The sequence below is a fragment of the Salvelinus alpinus genome, chromosome 11 (genome assembly GCF_045679555.1).
Source record: "Salvelinus alpinus chromosome 11, SLU_Salpinus.1, whole genome shotgun sequence".
In the NCBI taxonomy this organism is placed as follows: Eukaryota; Metazoa; Chordata; class Actinopteri; order Salmoniformes; family Salmonidae; genus Salvelinus; species Salvelinus alpinus.
This window is the reverse complement of record NC_092096.1, coordinates 33,087,027-33,104,591: the sequence shown is the minus strand read 5'-3', so window position 1 is coordinate 33,104,591 and position 17,565 is coordinate 33,087,027. Positions and strand designations below refer to the sequence as shown.

The 17,565-nt window shown below is 44.2% G+C and overlaps 1 protein-coding gene across 1 annotated transcript; it reads left to right on the top strand.

Moving 5' to 3' along the window:
• LOC139534016 (podocalyxin-like) lies at nt 1-17,515 on the top strand. Its single transcript, XM_071332610.1, has 8 exons — nt 1-464; nt 12,200-12,985; nt 13,193-13,407; nt 13,510-13,536; nt 14,516-14,645; nt 14,844-14,887; nt 15,019-15,141; nt 15,302-17,515. The coding sequence occupies exons 1-8, from the start codon at nt 395-397 to the stop codon at nt 15,494-15,496; spliced, it is 1,590 nt and encodes a 529-aa protein (XP_071188711.1). The 5' UTR covers nt 1-394; the 3' UTR covers nt 15,497-17,515.
• Nucleotides 17,516-17,565: the final 50 nt, after the last annotated feature.

Below are 17,565 nucleotides of genomic sequence, written 5' to 3'. Positions count from 1 at the left end.
CATGGGCCTGTGAGTAACAGCTGAACACTTGTAAAGAAGACTGGGGTCTGGACTGGCCACGGGGCTTGCGCTTTGAAAGCACAATACGTCTTCAAGCCACTCCGGGAGAGGGAGCCAGCAACAACAACACAATCAGCGCAGCCAAGGAGACCGGAGAAAAACTTTCCCCCAAATTCCCGACTCAGAGAGGGGGAGAAAAGAAGGGGAGAAGCGCCAAACAAAAGCATTCTTGGCTTTCAGCAAAACAATAACTTTGCGAAAATAATTTACTTCAAATACAAATTCAATGAGATAGGCGTAACGGAACGCGTCTCCAGCAATAATCCGCTACTTTTATTCAACATTCTGATTCTGAATACTTAAAACCACGGATTGAGTGCTGCAGCAACACTGAATGAAACAAAGTTTCGTAAAAAACAGAATGGAAACGAAAATGCGAATCACGTGGGCACTTCTTCCACTTGGTAAGTGTCTATTCTTTGTATTTTATTTATTTTATTTCACTTGATCAAAGTTGGTTTTATTTTTGGGGACCCACAAGACCCCATCACCACCTTTCCTTTATTTGAGCAATTGAAGACATTCAATGAGAGAAGTTAACATAGGATGAGATCACATTTGGTATCATAATTTATCAATTCATAATAAAAGAAATACAACTAAATAAAACAATGTTGATAATGATAGGTGTCTGTGTTTCTCCTCAGCAACAGGTGCGCACATCAATAGCCTACAGTTAATGGTGCACGGAAGTTTGTAGCCTAATCTGTAAATCAAAATGGAATGGAATTCCCATTAAAAATGAAATCGTTTTCGTTATATTCCGTCTATATGATTGACATATTTTCGTTTTCTTCCGTCATCGGTGCTAAAAGAACATGTTGCTTGGAAGTAATAAAAAAATAGAATTCCTATTAAACCATTATCTTATTAGCCCTCTATCCCACCAATACTAGTGAGAGTCTATACCAGCTGCGCGCTTTCACAACATGCTGCTCTAATTTCGGTATCGACGAGTGAGTGAGGGGGAGTTGCACTGTAAGTGCGAGGCAGAGACTGGCACCTGAGGGAGTGCCACCGGGGAGTCAGGGCCAGGGCCGCGCAGCTGAAACATCTGCCCCCTCTTCACGCCCGGGTCCTCTCCTCTCACACTGTGCTCAAGAGCCGGGAGGCCGGGAGGGAGACAACGGGACGGCATAATGAACTGCCCCCGTGACCCGCTCGAGACGACCCTCATGCCTAATGGTGAGGCGGAGTGTTATTCTTTAATTACGCGCAGGTCGCACCTGCCTCTTTCCACTGTAAATTAATGACAAGTAGAGACTTTTGTTTTTTTGTCGCCGAGCAAAAACAGACTGGATGTTCACGGTCAGCCCTTTTTCCAAAACTTTTTTAGACCACATAATGAGTTAGGCCTAAAACTAACTTGACAAGCATTATTGCCAAGCATATAGGCACTAATAAAAAAAAATGTCCTCCTTGGATACAAATCAACCTCCATTACCATTTGATAGAACACGAACCATTCATTTATGATGTATAATACAACATTTTCAATCTGCAAACTAACCATAGTGCTATTAAAAGAAAATGTAAAATATCCCAGACCATATCCTTCCAGAGCCTACCCCGCACACACCACTTCCCAGTCCTTTTCATCCTCTATTTGGGGTCATGAAGGTCATGTCATGTGTTTTCCTAAAAGGTAAACCCAGCCAGGATCTCTGTTATGATCGGGATGCGGCTTGGCAGCCATGGCTATCCTCCCTAGGCCTAGCCTATGGGAGAGCGCTAGTGGAGAACAATAGATAGGAAAACACCTTTAACAACATCCCTGTTCCTAAGGAAGGTGTGGCACCAGATTCCCATCCTGAGAGGAGACGGCCATGAGCTCCCTCCGTCTCCTCACGCGCATACACAGCCTGGTTCACTCAAATGCAAGGACAGGGAGACGGAGTCCTCACTCCTTTACTCCCCTGGAAATTCACCTCATAAAAGTGTGGGGAAACAGGACAATAAACAGGCTGTGCGTCTGAAATGACACTCCATTACCTCTATAGGGCACTACTTTTTGACCTGAGCCCTATGGGCCGTCCAAAAGTAGTGCATTGTAATGTGGCCAGGGTCCATTACAGCTCTGGTCAAAAGTAGTGCACTATAAAGGGTGGGTGCCATTTCAGAGGCAGCCAGGGGATTTAGATCCACTATCGACATTCAGGGGATTGGGGTTTTAACAGCAGTTTTGGGGAACAGTACAGGAGAGGGAGGCTTCCAGTTCCTCGAGGGAGTAAGTGTAGTAAAGCCTTGTGTTTCATCAATGTTTGATGTGGATGATAAAGCACCACCACACCCTCCACCTCTATCTTCACCCCAGAGCAGCCTACACTCCTACATGTCCAGGCCAGGTGGCTGGCACCATGCATCACAGACCTTCAGACCACACCCCTCCTCCGGTCTACCGCCTCCCTGCTTCATCTCTCTCTCTCTCATATCACACATGGGGAACACACACATGTACAAGGTCTCTCCCTCCCACTTTCACTCTCTCCTCACACTCCTTTCTCTGCCATGGCTGGCAACTCCCTTCTACTTTGCCTCTAAGAAAACAGAGAGCGGATGTTTCTTAATAAGAGCCAAGCAAACAAAACGTGTGTGTGTGTGTGTGTGTGTGTGTGTGTGTGTGTGTGTGTGTGTGTGTCAAAGAGTTGGGCTTAAGTGAAGTGTCGGTGACCACTATATCACTCCAACCTCCTCCATGATGTCAACTGCTCCACACTGTGGTCTACCAACATTCCTTGCCTAATGTATTTACTGGCAATAGATTAATAGCATACTGCATTGCTTAGTTTAGCTCAAAGCCAGCCAACACAGAGGACTAAAGACAATAGACGGGTCGTTCCACAAAATGAGTTCCTTTGGTATTTTAAGTAGTAAAAACCTGTTATATTAAAATAGAACTTCCGGAAGATTTGCATACTTTTTACCCAGTAGTTCTGAAAGTAGCGCACAAGAGCTAAAATGGGTCCCCGAAAATGGTATACTACATCATTTATGTGCCTCATTGGATAACGCTGGGCAGGCCTGGGCCAGCCTTATTTCACTGTGCAACTTGTGGGCTGGCCAATCTTGCAGCACTCAAAATGGTGCCACACAGCTTCCAGAAGCTTTCAATCTAGGGATTTCATGGCTAATTGAGATATAACAGTAATTCTGCTAATAGATTATGCATGCGTGAACTACACATTGGCACATCCAGCCCAAGGCGGGAGGTTTAATAAAAATACTTAGGTAGTCGACAAAGTTCGGGATGTCTCTTTAAATGTAGTGCCTATTAATATAGACCACATGGAACATTCAATGAATTTGATTTTTATTATGAATAAAGACTTGCTAAAGTGCCAAAATGCAGCATTTTGACATGTCCCTCTGTACACCCTCTGTGACTTCTAGGAAGATTTTAACCCACTTAACCCCAACATTTCTCCAAGCTTAGTCCATCTGTAACATTTCAACTATCTACTAACCCTTAACCCCTATCCTAACCCTTATTCTAACGCTAACCCTCACCTTAACAAGCAGTTGCAAACCAACAGATGGTTTGCTGATAGTATGACCATCTGTAGAGAATCTACAAATGGACTATCCAAATAAAGTATGACCCCAAGTTTTCAACATGATTGTAGCGCTAGCTATTTTGTTGCTTTGATAAAGTCATTCCTGAAGAGTATTATTTATTCATGTGATTAGTGATTCATTTTAAGGGGGGGAAAAAACCTGTCCCTCATTTTAAGGTCAACCCTGTTACGTGAACTAAACTCTCGTTTTAATATGGTGAAACTATTCCTTTGTAAATATTTTCGAAATAAACATTTGTAAAAATATTAGTGTATAAGCAGGTGAACTGGTTCTACTCTTTTTGGACATTTTCTAGTGGAAAACTTAGCGTGTCGAGCATAACATGTCTACCCTGTTACCCGTAGATAGACAGGCTAGAATTGTTTTAACAACCCTGTCACAGGGATTTATGGCTGATTTATGACTAAATCGTCACCCTGTTAATTTATTTGGCACTCAGTAGGCACTTATTATATATATTTATTTATTTAATCTCTTGATTAAAACTTGTATTAAGTTGCTGTTCATGACGGAATGTTAGATTAGGTGAAATCAAACTATTTTTCATTCACTAAGTTACACTACCCAAAAGGGACTAATTTCTTGAAACGACCCAGACCTCTATAGACTAAAGTCCTGTAGAAGTGCTGGACCATATGTGCACACCACAGCTCAACATAGACACAAACACACCCATCACCCTGGCATCACAGCACTAGAAATGTGGTTGTGTTTGGGTGTGTGAACCCACGCCGTGTGGAAACTAATAATCTTCATCATGTCAGTTATGCTGTGTAGTCACAGACAGTTAAATAAAGGTTAAACAAAATAAAAAATATGATTTACACCATCAGACAGAGACCAACACCCTTTTTCCACCCTCACTCTCCTCTACCCACCTCCCCTATTCCCCATTCCCGCTTTCTCCCTTTAATTCATACAGTGATTTTACATTCACAGCCCCTCTCCTTAACGGAGGAGCCTATTGGATAAGTACTGTGTAAAGACGGCCTCCCTCCTCCTTTTCTCTTCCCTTCATCTCCCTTCCCTCCCCCAGTTCCAATTCTGAATTACCCCTCTCAATGGGACACCCCAGGAAGGCGGGGGACTACTGGGCCCCTAAAAAGCCTGGGCCGCAGCAGGGGGCCGGGGTTGAGGGAGTAACCCCCTCCTGGCAGAGCCGAACGCGGGGCAAGCCAGGCTTTTGTGTGGGCCGTCACCCACTTAACAGGGTGGCTTTGTGCGTCCGGGGCTGGGGAGGGATAGCTACATTTATTTATTTACTCTCCTGCCTCTGGCAGCGCATGGTGGACGTTCACGCTCAGACGTACATAAATCTGGCCTTATTATGGGATGGCCTGGCTGGCACACATACAGGGACAGAGATGAATACACACACAGCTAGACAGGATCACATACCCATGCCAGTACACAAGTGGACCGGCAGACACACAGCATAAAGAAAGGCTCTATTTATTTTTAAGATGTCCACTGATGGTGCCCAGGCTGGTCGCCATAAGCCTCTGCTCCCCTCCCTCTACCAGTAGTAGTCTGTGTGGGGCCTGGGGCCCGGAGGTTATTTTTACAATATGGCTGGCAGGAAGGCAGGACAATTCAAAAAGTCTCCACCCTCCAGGCCGATTGTCATTCTGCTTTTACTGTGTACGGATGGAGGCTCTCACACGAAACAGGACTGTGCTTGGCGCCCGCTGGGACCCAACAACAGGACCCCTGTGGGGAGGGCAGGGGAGAGGGAGACACCCCTCTGACCCCATTACTGACTCGTTAGTCACAGTGGGACAGGCCAAGCCGTAACACTGTCACAGGCATGAGTTAGGAACACAAACACTGGGGAAGTTGGAGAACTCAACCCTATGGTAAATGGTATTTAGAGGCCTTATCATCATCTTGTTGCATTTCCATCTTAAAGATCTGGAAGTAACTGACTGTATTTGACTAGGTTTCTGTCTGTGTCTCTGTTAGTCTTGAGTCAGAGCAGGGTGTGTGTAGAGTGTTTCATGCTCTCTGTGTTTCAGTCATGCACACACGTGGAGGACGTCACGCTGCTTGCTTAGCGTGTACCACTTCTTCCTGATTCGGCTCACACCGAGGCTCGAACCCACGACCTCTGCCTTGCTAGCACACATAACCAACCTCCTGAAGTGTCTTACCAGTCGGCGCCATGCAAAAAGCTAGGTATTTGTGGCGCAAGTGGAGAAACCTCAGGCTGAGGAGGGAGTTTCACACATTTACATTTGAGTCATTTAGCAGACGCTCTTAACCAGAGCGAGTGTTTACTTTTATTCGTACTGGTCCCCCATGGGATTCAAACCCACAACCCTGGCGTTGCAAGCGCCATGCTCTACCAACTGAGCCACACAATCCCATGTGCTACACACCCACACAGTGAGAGAGCAAAGAAGCCCATATCTTATTGCATAACAGAGTCAACAGGAAGGACCCTGGGGTCGGTTCTCACACCCTCTGACTACCGTCTGGCCCTGAGAGGGTCCGGGACACCGGGTCGCACCCCGTGGGAGAGAGACAGGCCACTGTAGTAGCAGACCCAACCGGACGTAACCGGACCCAATGACCTAGCGATCCATCTTAATAATAGACTGGTGGAGGAAGAGGCTAATAAGACCTGGCTGCAGGTCAGTCTGTGTTGGCCCAGTTATGCTGTGTAGTCACAGACAGACATCCAATACTCATGACGATAGTAATGTAATCCTACTGTGGTATACAGGAACCTGCTCTGGTGTGCTCTATGAGTTACAACAAGGAGGCTTCATTCCCGATTCACTACTAAGCATCATGGCTACTAGCTAGGGAGCCTATGGCCGAGGAAAGGGAAGCTATGGAGATGGAACCTTCCATTCCATCTCCTGCCCCCCCTCCTTTCTCTGGGGGGGGGGGGGGGGTCATCTTAAGGAATTCATGTTTTTGAGAGACTATATGTGCCATCCTGGTGTGTGGGTGTGGGTGTGGGTGTGGGGGTGGGTGGGTGTTTGTGTGTGTGTGTGCGTGTGTGTGTGTGTGGGGGGGGGGGGTTAGGAATGTCTCTGGTAAAAACAGCCCCAGCTAAATAGTGTCAGGATCAGGGGTGCTGCTGTCACCTGTTAAGAAACAGACCCCCGTGTGACAGATGAGGTCAAAGAGGGTCACCCCAAAAATATGACACCACAGCTAGAGGAGGTAGAGGAGGGGAGATAGTGGAGCAGACAGATAGAGACACACATATCACAACAACACAGAGTCTCAGAGGCAGAACACTGCGTGGAAATCACAGGAGCAGTTCACCAGTCCCAGGCCAAATACATACTGTACACGGAATATCTGCATGATCAGTACAGATGTTTAGAACAGTCCACTCCCAAGACATTGCATAGTGTATGTCCCAAATGATCTGTATCACTCCTGATTTACACATTTTCAAAAGCTGTCAAAAAATGTAGCAAAGAAATACTGACTGTAAAACACATTTTTTCATTGTCATTCAGTCCTGCTGGGGTACTTCCACCTGTTAGACTACAATGTTGAAGCAGCCTCCTTTCTCGAGCTACCCAGCCTGGTCTCATTGACTAGACGTAACATAGGAAATATAAATCCGGGACACTGAAATTAGTCTGATATGTTACATGTGGTATGGTTACATAAGAGAGAAGGTTACTTAAGGCAAAAATGAGCGGAGGGTGGTTGGTCGTTTTAGCATTTTAGCTAATTAGCAAATGTTCAACTACTTACTACTTTTTAGCTACTTTGCAACCACTTAGCATGTTCGTTAACCCTGTCCTAACCCTTTTATCTAACTTTTATCCTAACCTTAACCCTTTAACTTAAATTCATAACATATTGTACGTTTTGCAAATTTGTAACATTTATGATTCATAATTCGTAACATATCAAAATTAATGGAGTGTCTTGTATTTATGTAAAGAATAATACGAAATGCTCTGAGACCAGGTTGAGCCACACGGGGGCATTACCAATGCTGAAGCAGCCCCCTTTACTAGCTACCAGGGGACATTACCAGGAGTGTAAACAAACAGGCTGGGCCCGGGGGGAGGATTCAGAGTTTCCCCCTCCTACAGAGCTGTCTGTGTCTCTGGCTTCTCTCCTCATAGTGACTACTAAGCTGCTTAATGGAGCCTGATAACAATTGGCATGTCTGCAGTTTAGGATGGCAGCCACAGTTTAGGCTGCCTGTCAAAGGGAAGCGATGGAGACAACAAGGTTTTACCTCTCCCCTCCTCCACCACCCCTCTAAAACAGCCTCTTATCAGACACTGATAACAGGCTGTTTTAGACAATGTCCTCATTGCCCCCGACAACCACTATTAATCACCATGACAACCCACCATGTCGGGATTTACATCTTTACATCCTGGGTGAGCATCTTTTTAACGGGCTGGTCAACAGGAGGGGCCCTACTCAATAACACACATACAATACAATGACTATTAGAGTGTGAAAATATGTATTGATATGGAGATTGACAATCTGGTTGGAATGTTGTAAGGGTGATTCAAGTAGTATAGAAACCTTGTTATGAGGTTGGATTGAATAGAGTTGATTAGAGCCCCCACATCTCTTTATTCTACAGTGCACATGTGGAGTGGGAGGTGAGAGTGTTCGTGCATGGTTTATGTGTGGGTGTGTATGTACAGTTTGTCCACTACATGTATTGTAGGCCTGTGTTTGTGCATGTAACCTTGGGAGGAATTTCAAATTATTGAGCACTGTTTAAAAAACAATGTCGTCCTGTGTGTATGAATTTAGGGCTGCACAATATTTGCAAAAAAAATCTAATTGTGATTTTTTTAACCAAATATTGCGATTTGACTTGCAATATACATGTAACTGCCAAAATAAAGGAAACACCTAAATGAAGTGTCTTAATAGGGCGTTGGGCCATCACCAACCAGAACAGCTTCAATGTGCCTTGGCATAGATTCTACAAGTGTCTGGAACTCTATTGGAGGGATGCGACACCATTCTTCCACGAGAAATTTCATCACTTTGTGTTTCACACACACACACACACACACACACACACACACACACACACACACACACACACACACACACACACACACACACACACACACACACACACACACACACACACACACACACACACACACACACACACACACACACACACACACACACACAAAACCCCCTATGCTCCTTTGAGACCCCTCTTCCAAAGTCACAGATCTCTTCTAACCATGGTAGCCAAAATAATGGGCAACTAGCCATTTTTATACATCACCCCAAATACTGTCTATTATATTGACAAGATATTCAAGTTACCGCTCTAACAATGGAAATACATGTTCCCAAAGATAAAAGGCAGGCAGGAGGAGATGAGATCAGATGGGACCATTCTAGCTAATGAGAGGGCAGATAAACAGGCCATAGAGATATATAAAGGACTAATCTAATCTTTGTATCTGTGCAATTCTAGCGTCTGTGACAGCATGGGCAGCGCTATTGAGGCAATCTCCATTTTAAAGTATTCAACGTCTTCATTGGCTGATTCCTCCCAACTCATAGGAATCCCCATCCAGTTGACTACTTTAAAATGGTGGAACCTTCGATGGCAATGTCCATGCTAAAACAGGTTATATCCATGATGAGTCCTCCATCTACAGCACATTTGGAAAGTGTTCAGATCCCTTGACCTTTTCCACCTTTTGTTACATTACAGCCTTATTCGAAAATTGATAAAATAATGTTTTCCCCCTCATACATCTACACACAATACCCCATAATGACAAAGCAAAGACAGGTTTTTAGATTTTTTTTGCAAAAAATTATAAAATTATTTTGTTGTTGAAATATTACGTTTACATAAGTATTCATACCCTTTACTCAGTACTTTGTTGAAGCATCTTTGGCAGCGATTACAGCCTCGAGTCTTCTTGGATATGACGCTACAAGCTTGGCACACCTGTATTTGGGGAGTTTCTCCCATTCTTCTCTGCAGATCCTCTCAAGCTCTGTCAGGTTAGACGAGGAGTGTCGCTGCACAGCTATTTTCAGGTCTCTCCAGAGATGTTTGATCAGGTTCAAGTCAGGGCTCTGGCTGGGTCACTCAAGGTCATTCAGGGACTTTTCCCGAAGCCACTCCTGCGTTGTCTTAGCTGCGTACTTAGGGTCGTTGTCCTGTTGGAAGGTGAACCTTTGCCCCAGTCTGAGGTCCTGAGCGCTCTGGAGCAGGTTTTCATCAAGGATCTCTCTGTATGCTCCGTTCATCTTTCCCTCGATCCTGACTAGTCTCCAAGTCCCTGCCACCGCTAAACATCCACACAGCATGATGCTGCCACCACCATGCTTCACCGTAGGGATGGTGCCAGGTTTCCTCCAGAAGCGACGCATGGTTTCATCAGACCAGAGAATCTTGTTTATCAGCGTCTGAGAGTCCTTCTGGTGCCTTTTGGCAAACTCCAAGAGGGCTGTCATGTGCATTTTATTGAGGAGTGGCTTCCGTCTGGCCACTCTACCACAAAGGCCTGATTGGTGGAGTGCTGCAGAGATGGTTGTCCTTCTGGAAGGTTCTCCCATCTCCACAGAGGAACTCTAGAGCTCTGTCAGAGTGACCCTTGGGTTCTTGGTCACCTCCCTGACTAAGGCCCCTCTCCCAATTGCTCAGTTTGGCTGGGAGGCCAGCTCTAGTAAGAGTCTTGGTGGTTCCAAACTTCTTCCATTTAAGAATGATGGAGCCCACAGTGTTCTTGGGGACCTTTAATGCTGCAGAAATGTTTTGGTACCCTTCCCCAGATCTGTGCCTTGACACAATCCTCTCTGAGCTCTATGGACAATTCCTTCGACCTCATGGCTTGGTTTTTGCTCTGACATTCACTGTCAAATGTGGGACCTTACATAGAAAGGTGTGTGTCTTTCCAAATCATGTCCAATCAATTGAATTTACCACAGATGGACTCCAATCAAGTTGTAGAAACATCTCAAGGATGATCAATGGAAAAAGGATACACCTGAGCTCAATTTCGATTCTTATAGCAAAGTATCTGGGGGGTTTTTTGTAATAAATTTGCAACATTACTATAAACCTGTTTTTGCTTTGTCATTATGGGGTATTGTGTGTAGATTGATGTAAAAAAAAAATTTAATCAATTTTAGAATAAGGCTCTAACATAACAAAATGTGGAAAAAGGGAAGGAGTCTGAATACTTTCCGAATGCACTGTATTTCTATGACAACAGGCACAACTCCGATATAATCGTTTTTGGGTAAGTTGCCGAAATGCCACATATATCAGTGCATTCATAACAACCTAACCATTATGAAACTTCTATTCGGTCAAATAAGCCTCATGTATCACATTAGCAATTGCATTTTTGTTGACCAAATTCGACACACTCTCATTGACCTCCATAAAAAAAATGACTCACGTCGTGGGCTTACTTTCGTGGACAGATTTTGGGTGGAGTAAAACTGCTTTGCCTCTTCCTTTCTGATGACCCTAAGCATGATGGGTTGTTAATTGCTTAATTAACTCAGGAACCACACCTGTGTGGAAGCACCTGCTTTACATATACTTTCTGTCATTTACTCAAGTGTTTCCTTTACAGTTACCTGTAGATGAAAACACTTGGGTGAACTGTTGGAATCCTAGAAATGATTTATATTAAAAAGCAAAAAAGTGTCATTGTTGTATTTTGGAACAATCTGTTGACTGTATTTGACCTAACAGAACAGCATGTAAACTTATAGTGAATCTAAATAGGAGGAGGAACTGTGCTGCTTGATGGGGCAGGGCTTGTGTGAGTGGGAAGCAGCCACAAGTAAACTATAAAAACGGACACTACACATGGCTGAGCAGTGTTTCATAAATATTGCATGCGATATGAATCTTCTTGCGACAAGAATATTGCACGACAATATTGCGATTTCGATGTGAATTCGATTAATTATGCAGCCCTATATGAAGTGACAGCATATGCAGCCTTTGAAATGTATGCTATTTAGTGTGCAGTGTGTTGGTAATGTAGGTACACGTCCTTATATATGAACGTGTGTGACTGTCCATCCAGGTATGTGTATGACTGAGTATGAGGAAGCAAGTAGTTGTCATAATGCTATGGTAGTGTGTGTGGGTTGAGGGAGGGGATCCTATAGAAGCCATTGTTCTAAATCCCTAGGGTCCCAGCCTAAGAACGTGGTCCAGGATTGTTTACGGTGCGCTAGGGCAAGCCCATAGGTTGGGTGTGGTACTTCCTAGGTTATTGTGTGGAGCATCCTGTCCTGTTTACTATAAATAGAGTAACAAAGAGAACGACTACTGTACAGGTGTCTGGGGAGAAGGAAATAAACCACAACAGGTTTACACAGAGTTCACCACAGAGGCTCCTCAATATCTCATCGCTGATATTCTCTTGGAAATACAAGATATGTATAAAACTGTATGCAGGCCACATGAACGATGGACCATGTTCTAGAGACTAGAGATAGCTCAATTTAAATGGAAAAAATGCCAAGTAGATTACATTTAGTTAGGCCTACGTAATATTTGTTTAAGATTAAACCGTTAATTCTGTTTTATATCTGTTCACTCCAGGTTTTCTACTTCACTGTACTCATGCTGATCCAACACAAACACCCTCTATTTCTTCAACTCCCATGGTGCACACCAGCTTCCCAACAGTCCCATCCAATATCGACACCGTGAACAACACTGTTTCTGATCCAGCCACCAACACCACACAAAATATCAGCGCCACCCATGCAGTAACCACCCCCAGTCTAATCAGTAGCACCGGGACTGCACCAGCCTCGCTTACCGCACTAAGTGGGGCCACACTGAGCACCTCTACCTCTGGGAGGTCCAGTGGTAATGTGGTGTCCACCACCATGACTGCTGCTGGACTGGACTCCACTAGCTCCTCAGGAATCCCCACCCAGACCACCGCGCAATTCACTAGCTCCTCACGAACCCCCACCCAGACCACCGCGCAATTCACTAGCTCCTCACGAACCCCCACCCAGACCACCGCGCAATTCACTAGCTCCTCACGAACCCCCACCCAGACCACCGCGCAATTCACTAGCTCCTCACGAACCCCCACCCAGACCACCGCGCAATTCACTAGCTCCTCAGGAACCCCCACCCAGACCACAGCGCAATTCACTAGCTCCTCACGAACCCCCACCCAGACCACCGCGCAACTCACTAGCTCCTCACGAACCCCCACCCAGACCACCTCGCAATTCACTAGCTCCTCAGGAACCCACACTCAGACCACCGCGCAATTCACTAGCTCCTCAGGAACCCACACTCAGACCACCCAGCCCCCCACTAGCTCCTCAGGAACCCACACTCAGACCCCCCCGCACTCCACTGCAGGTGAGTCTCTACCTCCACCACCATTTCACCTCAAAACACCTATCACTCACCCAGCATAGAGTTTGGCTGTAGTCGAAAAGCTGAACAGTTCTTATGACATGCACCTCATACATATTCATATGCAGTCATGTGTGATTACATGATGGAAGTGAAAGAATATTCCACTGACAAAATTGTCCATTCTCTTATTTATGCTTCTTGAAACAGTCACAGAGGTGGATGGGAGACATATTCCAAACCTTACAATCCCATGGTCAAGGTCGTCCTCTCCATCCCAGCAACCTTTCACATCCAGCCCTGTGGGTTCAGGAAGCGGTTTTGCTATCACCACAACCCGTGCACAGGGAGGGATGGTGTTAACAACCACGGCTGAGACTACAACCACGACGACCACTACCACAAGTCCTCCCAAGAGCTTTATGGTAGGACAGAAAGAGTTTTACTTAAAGAGACTTGTCAGCCTGGTTCAAAAAATCACAACACAAATATGACCTTAACTTTGTGATTGTTTCTGCTTTTTACAGTTTGTCATGTCCACAGGAAATGAAGAGGTAAGGGTTTCTCCTTTCTACTGTCGTCCTAGATTTGCTTACGAGTTTAGGTCTGCGTTTACATTCGGTGTCAAATGACAAATGTAATGACAAATCTTCAGCTGCAGTTAGATCCATCTTAGAGTGCACCGTTAGCTGACAATGATGTGCATTCATCAATGGGGCAGAAGTCAGTGTGTTGTTGTGGTTCTGGATGGCCAGATGGCTAGCAACAATGACAAGAAGCTGCCATGTGGGGAATCGCAGGTGGCGCGTTTCAGCTCGTTGTATCTTATTGATACCATGTCTTGAAGTATTTTGACTGATATCATTTCTATTCTAATATGGCAAATATTCACTTGCTAGCAAACCAACAACTGCTCATTGTGCAAATATATTTATGTTTTCAATAAACATTTGGAGACAGAGTTAACATGTTGTCAACAATCAAACCGTCTGTTTTGACCCATAAACAACCAACCCGTCTATTCTCAACACAGAACACAGAGCGACACTTCTCTGTTTCCAAAGCCAGGACAGGAAGTAGTGCATCATGTTATAAAAAAAGATTCTGCAGGCATTGGGTGGAAAAAGTCTTAGTGGGAAACCTTCCTGACATTTTGCTAGATTCCATCTTTCCCACACCTCTCTCGCGTTCTCCCTCGCTTTCTGACTATGAACAGCTGCTCTACTTCAGAAAGGCCAAGAATAACTGACACCTCACTGCACGGGAAACGCTGACGTCCCACCTTTGACCTTTTCCTCGACTCACTACAACCAGCATTGTAGAGATGGCTGTAATGATGTCATGGTGAAATTACATCAGCTCAGCAATTGCCAATCTCTTTAGATAGATTGAGATTCACTAAACAAGGCATGTTGATTGTTTTTTGTCCCGATTATAAACTATGAAAACATTTGGCGCAATCTACTAGAAAAAGTTGAAAACTAATGAAAAGCTTGATGGAGTCTTACAAAGGTGTTTGTTTTCTCTCATCAGAATCATGAGAGGAAGGACCTGGAGAAGCTGTGTCGAAAGCTGATGTCTCAGATGCATGACGCTAACTGTACTCTGACTGGGAGAGAGAACGGACACACTACCTTTGACAGCGTGGTAATTACCGGCAAAGGTATGTAAACTACCCAGTCCCCACTATTCAGCAATTAAATAGATCACACCTAAAGTACCCCATTTCCTAATGCTAGTCTTGGTTGTATGAGTTGTGTTTTTAAATACATACTAATTGAGAGGGTTTGAGCCAACTGCTGTCAAGGTCAAGTACCAGAAGTGAACAGTCGTAAATTAAAGTTTCCTCTGATTCTTTTAGTGGACAACGCTGTCGTCCAGCAATACTATGAGGAAATCACCAGAGTAAGTCTAACATTGTGTACATATCTCCCTGAATGTCATCATAAACAGGCTACTGGAGAGCATGTAAAGTTGTATTTGGAGGGAGGCGTGTCAGAGTGGGTCTTTATTTACTTTTTCATCTATTCTGTCAGAAACCAAGTGACAACATGACACTGATTGCCATTTTGGCGTCCTGCGGAGCTCTGCTGGCCATGATTGTAGGCTTCGCCCTCTACGCCGCATACCACCGCAAGTCCTATTGGAAGAACCACCAAGTAAACAATTAGAAAATCAAACCTGAAAATCAAACTACTCTACAATCAATAATGTCTGTCCGTGATATGTCCACATTCTTCCTAAAATACTTACTAATAATAGTTGAGCTATGCTTTCGGAGGGTCCTCACCAAAATCTCCCCTTATCTTCTCTCAACAGCAACACCTGACAGAGGAGATGCAGACGGTGGAGAACGGTTACCATGACAACCCCACGTTGGAGGTGATGGAGGTGCAGCCGGAGATGCAGGAGAAGAAGGTGGCCCTGAACGGAGACTTCAACGACAGCTGGATTGTTCCCATCGACAACCTGCTCAAAGAGGACATGCCAGATGAGGAGGACACTCACCTGTAGAGGGGGACTGGAACAGACAGGGGTGCTACTATAATCCCTCGACCAACTGACTCTCCCTTCCCTGCACCGTTACAAGGGCCCTGTTTAGTAGAGGGTTCTAGCTCCAAAGGTTTCAGGTAGAAATGTATTCTATATAGAATGTATACAACCTTAAATAATGGGATTTGAGAAATCGCACAATTGTGAGTTCAATGCAATGCATTTCTATCCGCAACACTTTTAATGTTCCTCCCCATTGAAGCAGACCCAAGGCAACAACACACAGACACCACCTGACAAATCTGAAAAAAATAACACCCAGAGGATGACAGGTTCTGGAAACCCACCGGGCCTAAACGGGTGTCTGAGTCCCATCGCTGTGGCCATGGAAAAGTAACAGGGCATTTGGTGGATACTACACCAATCAACATTGTGCCTAGTTTTAGGAGATATTAAATAAATATTTGGGAAATGTAACTCTCAAGCATACACAATCCCATTTTAAGCACCATTGAGTGTTTAAAGGTACTTGATGTACCTCTACATAGTTATTGATTTAATTGGGAAAACCAAACACTCAAACCACCAATATTTCAGGGTGGAGTTTATGAACTAAAATCTGCATGTTCTTTATGCTGTAATCAATGTAATCGACAAAAGTGCATTGAATTGAGCACCTGTACATAGTATTTTCTTATATTTTCAGAGAAAATGGAAGCTGAAACTTTGTAATACTGTAACACTACTTGCCTTTATGGTTAAATCTCAATAGTATTGATTTAGAGAAAATGACCTCAGGATAAAGTGAAATAATCATCCTGGTGAATGAATTAAACTACTAGTGAATCTCAGCTCTGACGACCTGGCAGTGGCTGCTGTATAGAAGCCATATACTGGTGAAACAACGGGGTCCCTGGAGACACTGCTGGGACAGGAGCTTCTACAGATAAAGGGGAAAAACACTGTAAATAGTCATTTGAAAGTTCTAAAGAATTTTACCTAGAGCCTGTTTCCTGGACATAGATAAAGCCTAGCCTTGGACTTAAGAGCCCTTTCAACTATGCTTTTTAGTCTAGGACTGGGGTTACTCTATCAGGGAAGCTGGACCCTAAAGATACAGTTGAAGTCGGAAGTTTACATACACTTAGGTTGGAGTCATTAAAACTCATTTTTCAACCACTCCACACATTTCTTGTAAACAAACTATAGTTTTGGCAAGTCGGTAAGGACATCTACTTTGTGCATGTGTAACAGTTTAACTTTACACCCGTCCCCTCGCCCCGGGCGCGTACCAGGGACCCTCTGCACACATCAACAACTGACACCCACGAAGCATCGTTACCCATCGCTCCACAAAAGCCGCGGCCCTTGCAGAGCAAGGGGAACCACTACTTCAAGGTCTCAGAGCAAGTGACGTCACCGATTGAAAGGCTATTAGCGCGCACCACCGCTAACTAGCTAGCCATTTCACATCCGTTACACATGACACAAGTCATTTTTCCAACAATTGTTTAGACAGATTATTTCACTGTATCACAATTCCAGTGGGTCAACATATTGTGGTAATTTGTTAAACACCAGGGATGACTTGTTACATAGGCCTCTGGACATTTTCCTTTTTGTTTGTTACCCTTTTTTGTCAAATCAACTGAATAGAAATGTATTTAAATATCCATTAAATATCCAATATGTGATTATCTGGCAAAACATTCAAATTCATGTATAATTCACATGGACACAATAATTCCCAATCATATTTAAGCTGTAAAATCAACAAAAACAATCCACCACTTATTCTACACATTCCTATGTACTGTTTGTCATTAGTTATTGTGTACAGTCACTCACTCGTATTAGATTTCTTTAACTTTTACACCAAAGTATTTAGCAGTTATTGTATATATTTATGGTTTGTTTGCTGATGAAGCCAAACAACAGGGGGTCTGACACACTGGAAGCTGTGCCTCGTCTATCATGACCAGGGCAGCCATGTTTTCTTATACCAATAAAGATTTGCCAATAAAACACACTTATTTCAAACAGGTGTTTGAATTTTTTCTAACTTTTGACCAATGATGAAACAATCAAAA